Below are 5,656 nucleotides of genomic sequence, written 5' to 3'. Positions count from 1 at the left end.
ATCTTCTTAAATGAAAAGTGAAATAGCGCTTCCTGTATACCCAAGTGTTTTTAGCGCTTCCTGTATACCCACGTGTTTTACTAAGGGAGAATTTTGAGGCAGTTGCTTGTTTTAGGAAGAACTGTCTACATTATAGATTTTGTACTTTGAAAATTGGCAATATGTCGTCGTTTAGAAAGGCATTGAAATCCCAACAAAAAAATCACAAAGAAAGATCCCAGGTAAGGATGAGATAGTTATTACGTTAGCTAGCTACTGTCGCTAGCTAGCTAACGCGTTAACTTTCCAGGTAGCAATGCTATTGTTTGTACAGCTACCAATGTGTAAAGTATTGATTAGTGTAATTGATGGTTGTTGACATGTAGAATTATGTTGCTAACTAGTTAATAACAATGTGAATTTGGTTCCTGTTGCCTACTGTAATAACTAACGTTAACCAACTAATAATCTTTAATGTTGTGCCACAGCCTGTTTTCAGAAAACATCTTGGACATCTTGAAAAGAAAAAGGATTACAAACTTCGTGCGGAGTAAGTCAATCTAATTCACGCTTATTCTAGTAACACATATTCACATTTGCTGAACTGTCACGTAAGCTACACAGCTAGATATGTGTGGTCCATGTACAGATTTGATTTGGTTGCTGATCTTATATGCTTTGTTTTGACATTTTCAGTGACCACCACAAGAAAGAGAACACCCTTGCTGCTTTGCGTAAAAAAGCCTTGGACAAAAACCCTGATGAGTTCTATTTTAAGATGGTCAGCTCTCAGCTTAAGGTAAGTCATCACTCATTGGATGTTGCTTCGCCTGGTCCCAGATTTGTGCTGTCTTGTCAACTCCTGGTCATTGTCAAGCCAAACACAATGGAGTAAGACCTCACAGATCTGGGACCAGGTTATACAGGAGTAGCCTGGTCCCAGATCTGTTTGTGCACTTGCCAACTCCCATGCTCATTGTCAGGTGTGATAATCAGTTGGCATGATGGCACAAACAGACTGGCACTCGGGCTAATACAATAGCTAGCTTATACGGTCATTTCATGTTTGACTGTCTTACCATGTCCATATTTCATCCTTGCTGGTATAAGAATGAAAGTAAAACATGATAGATTAATGGTTGTGCCAGTTCTGCAGTCTGATAATAAAATCCCCTCATCTCTGGTCCTCTTGTGTTCTGAAAGGATGGAGTGCATGTGGCAAATAAGGCTAAAGGAACAGAGGAGGAGAATACAGAGGAACAGAGGAAGGTGATGAGGACGCAGGATATCAGATATGTAGAGATGAAGAGAGTGGCTGAGGGCAAGGTAAGAGCTCAGTGTGGTGCCTTTTAAACTTGAATAAACTGTTCCTTATGTTCTTGAATGAACGTATTTCCTTTTAGCTGTATGATTGGATAAAGGAATTGGCTGTGAATATGTACAGTGTGAAATTGTGAGGGGAATCTATGCCAGTCGGCACAAATAAGAGCCTATGAAAAGCAATTGAACAACAATTGATCCCGTGGGGTGCAACATGCAGACTGTTGGGTTCTTGTACTCACTCTGTTTAATCACTGAAGTTGTCAATGGTGGTGAAAGTGCAGGCTTAAGTGTTTTGAATTGCCTTCAGAAAATTGAGAGGTTGAAATCAGAACTCCATCTCCTGGACGCTGACAGCAAACAGAAAAACAGGCACTCCTTCTACTTGGACTCAAAGCAAGAAGGTAGAGGAATACATTAATACGAACACCAAGCAAAGTACAGTTGAAGTCGGAAGTTTACATACAACTTAGCCAAATACATTTAAACTCAGTTTTTCACATTTCCTGACATTTAATCCTTGTAAAAATGCCCTGTCTTAGGTCAGTTAGGATCACCACTTTATTTTAATAATGTGAAATGTCAGCATAATAGTAGAGCAAATTATTTATTTCAGCTTTTATTTCTTTCATCGCATTCCCAGTGGGTCAGAAGTTTACATACACTCAATTAGTATTTGGTAGCATTGCCTTTAAATTGTTTAACGTTTTGGGTAGCCTTCCACAAGCTTCCCACAATGTTGGGTGAATCTTGGCCCATTCCTCCTGACAGAGCTGGTGTAACTGAGTCAGGTTTGTAGGCCTCCTTGCTCGCACACGCTTTTTCAATTCTGCCCACAAATGTTTTATAGGATTGAGGTCAGGGCTTTGTGATGGCCACTCCAATACCTTGACTTTGTTGTCCTTAAGCCATTTTGCCACAACTTTGGAAGTGTGCTTGGGGTCATTGTCCATTTGGAAGACCCATTTGTGACCAAGCTTTAACTTCCTGACTGATGTCTTGATGTTGCTTCAATATATTCACATACTTTTCTTTACTCATGATGCCATCTATTTTGTGACGTGCACCAGTCCCTCCTGCAGCAAAGCACCCCTACAACATGATGCTGCCACCCCCGTGCTTCACGGTTGGGATTGTGTTCTTCGGCTTGCAAGCCTCCCCCTTTTCCCTCCAAACATAATGATGGTCATTATGGCCAAACAGTTATATTTTTGCTTCAACAGACCAGAGGACATTTCTCCAAAAAGTACGATCTTTGTCCCCGTGTGTAGTTGCAAACTGTAGTCTGGCTTTTTTAATGGTGGTTTTGGAGCAGTGGCTTCTTCCTTGCTGAGCGGCCTTTCAGGTTATGTCGATGTAGGACTCGTTTTACTGTGGATATAGATACTTTTGTACCTGTTTCCTCCAGCATCTTCACAACGTCCTTTGCTGTTTTTTCTGGGATTGATTTGCACTTTTCGAACCAAAGTACGTTCATCTCTAGGAGACAGAACGCGTCTCCTTCCTGAGCGGTGTGATGGCTGCGTGGGCCCATGGTGTTTCTACTTGCATACTATTGTTTGTACAGATGAATGTGGTACCTTCAGGCGTTTGGACATTGCTCCCAAGGATGAACCAGACTCGTGGAGGTCTATCATTTTTTTTCTGAGGTCTTGGCTGGTTTCTTTGGTTTTTCCTGTAATGTCAAGCAAAGAGGCACTGAGTTTGAAGGTAGGCCTTGAAATACATCCACAGGTACACGTCTGATTGACTCAAATGATGTCAATTAGCCTCTAAAGCTTCTATTGCCATGACATCATTTTCTGGAACTTTCGAAGCTGTTTAACAGCACAGTCAACTTAGTGTATGTGAACTTCTGACCCACTGGAATTGTGAAATAATTCTGTAAACAATTGTTGGAAAAATTACTTGTGTCATGCACAAAGTAGATGTCCTAACCAACTTGCCAAAACTATAGTTTGTTAATTAAACAAGAAAATTGTGGAGTGGTTGAAAAAACGAGTTTTAATGTTTACAAACTAAGTGTATGTAAACTTCCGACTTCAAATGTGTGTGTGTGTGTATGTATATGTATATGTATATATATATATATATATATATATATATACAAAATAACACTACTATATATATACACACACACACACACACACACACACTGGGTAGTGTTATTTTGTGGTATTGCGTTGGATATTTCATACAGAAGGCCATTAACTCCCACTTTCATCATACGTACAGACATTTTTCTTGTACACCTAGGAATCAGGGCCCATATCCATAAAGCGTCTAAGAATAGGAGAGCCGATCAGGTAGCTCCGATAAACATGAAAACATGATATGTCCCCGGGAATCTATAGAACATCCCTCAGCGTTGCACAAATACGAAATAACATTCAAAATGGGTGAATCTTTCCTTTAACTGAAGACTGTTTTTAAAGACCATCTGAAACTGACAGAGCCCTGATATCTCCTGGTTTTGTGTTCCACTACAGTAGCAGACTTTGAACTGGCCAGCCACCTGGACACAGCTCCTGAGCTGGTGGACAGGGTGTACAACCGGCCCACCCTCCATACGCTGGAGACCCAGACCATCCAGGGTGCCGTGGAGCCTCTTGTGATAAAGGTCAGTCAGGAGTGTCCCTGTGTAGCCTGATGGCCACACTGATCCTCAGCAATGGGTGCTTTCGTTTTAGCTCGCCTAGGGCACCGGGTGGGTCGAGTTTGCACATTTGCACATTCCAGTCTCTCATTTTAAGGCCTTTTGTTAGCAAAAATTCACAAGATTTCTCACATTTCTCAATTATGGTGGTGTGTGGTTATTCAACTCTCTAACGAGTATTTCTCTGTTACATGTGTTGATGGTTGTGTATGTTTTCCTCTATGCAGAAGTTGGCCAGACAGAGGAAGCACCAGTATAAGATCTTGTCCCAGCGGATTGACCGGGAGAAGAAGATGTTTGTCATTGGACAGAAGATCCAGACACGCAAAGACCTACACGTGAGTAGGAGATGACTACAAGCCATATAAACGTAATGATTCGTAATGCTTAAGACGGTGGTTGAGAAAGACTTGGATTTACCCATGATAATTGTTTGTATTGATGGGGTATTTCTAGGGGCTTCACATGTTAGAAAAGCCAAAGGTACGTTTCCCCCCTCTGGTGGACAAGTTGTACTTAATTCTAGGCTTTTAAATTGTTTTCTGTGCTAATCCATTCGATTCTATCCACTGTCCCAAAGGGGGCATCTACTTCTAGAAAGAACAGCCTGCTTGTTAACTATATAGGAGGTTTCTTTGATCCTCGTTGTGCTTGTGTGTCTCCCACAGAATACGGTGACACACTAAATGATAGAATGTTCAACAGTATTACCATCTCTGTGGTGTCTCCTCTCTGTCCAGGATAAGAACAAGAAGGTGAAGGTGAGCAAAGAGACGGTCAATGTCTCTGCTGTCTACAAGTTTGAAGCTAAGAGAAAGCGCTGAGAAAGGTAAACCTCTTTGAACAGGAAACGCATCATCAACGAGACCTTTCTGTGGCCTGTTATACAATCACCAGTCGGTCACCATCGGACAGTAATGTGGACTTTGGTTTGCCTAGCGCAATTCATGTGGATATGGACAAGTGAAATGGTAAATGAATTCACTCTCAATTGTTGTTGGAGGCGTAGATTGATCTCTATGATTGCAGCAATGCAGAGTTTTTGTACATATTTATCAAAGGATAAAAGTTTGGTTATTGTATGAATAAATTGTTTTGAGACAAATTCCTAAAGCCTCAATCTTGTCTGTCAAACGTCATCTTTATAGGTTCTTTATAGGTTCGTGTGAGCGTTTATCAATATCATGCTGTTCAGTTACACTACCAGTAGGTGGCACTAGTGTACTTTATCAATGTAATGGAATGTACTGCCAAAATAATGGAAACACTTGAGTAGATAATATTATAAGGGATACAAAGTATATTGAAAGCTAGTGCTTCCACACAGGTGTGGTTCCTGATTTTTATGAAGCAATTAACATCCCATCAATCTTAAGGTCATGTAAAAAAAAATACTGTGCAGGCTATTATTCTGGGCATTATTTTGGCTACCATGGCTATGCCCCCATCCACATTGCACAAGTGGTCACTGAATGGTTTGATGAGCACAAAAACTATATAACCCATATGCCATGGCCGCCTCAGTCACCCGTTCTCAACCCAATTGAACACCTTATGGGAGATTCAGGAGCGGTGCCCGAGACGGCGCTTTCCACCACCATCAACGAAACACAAAATTATAGAAATTCTTGTTGAAGAGTGGTGTCGCATCCCTCCAATAGAGTTCAAGACACTTGTAGAATCTAGGGCAAGGTGCATTGA

General features: G+C 41.1%; 1 protein-coding gene across 1 annotated transcript; it reads left to right on the top strand.

Moving 5' to 3' along the window:
• Positions 1-5,060, top strand: LOC139573872 (probable U3 small nucleolar RNA-associated protein 11). The gene is made up of 8 exons (XM_071397804.1): positions 1-221; positions 468-529; positions 676-778; positions 1,183-1,305; positions 1,610-1,703; positions 3,789-3,919; positions 4,183-4,293; positions 4,696-5,060. The coding sequence occupies exons 1-8, from the start codon at positions 162-164 to the stop codon at positions 4,777-4,779; spliced, it is 768 nt and encodes a 255-aa protein (XP_071253905.1). The 5' UTR covers positions 1-161; the 3' UTR covers positions 4,780-5,060.
• Positions 5,061-5,656: the final 596 nt, after the last annotated feature.

Source organism: Salvelinus alpinus, chromosome 4, assembly GCF_045679555.1.
Source record: "Salvelinus alpinus chromosome 4, SLU_Salpinus.1, whole genome shotgun sequence".
In the NCBI taxonomy this organism is placed as follows: domain Eukaryota; kingdom Metazoa; phylum Chordata; class Actinopteri; order Salmoniformes; family Salmonidae; genus Salvelinus; species Salvelinus alpinus.
The sequence above is the reverse complement of the archived record's forward strand: the minus strand, read 5'-3'. Positions and strand labels throughout refer to the sequence as shown.

Bases quoted from the DNA above. Each gene is read 5' to 3' on its own strand.
- LOC139573872 (XM_071397804.1), top strand. From the start codon at position 162: ATGTCGTCGTTTAGAAAGGCATTGAAATCCCAACAAAAAAATCACAAA. The intron at 779-1,182 runs GTAAGTCATCAC...GTGTTCTGAAAG, and splicing joins TGGTCAGCTCTCAGCTTAAG to GATGGAGTGCATGTGGCAAA. The intron at 3,920-4,182 runs GTCAGTCAGGAG...TCCTCTATGCAG, and splicing joins TGGAGCCTCTTGTGATAAAG to AAGTTGGCCAGACAGAGGAA.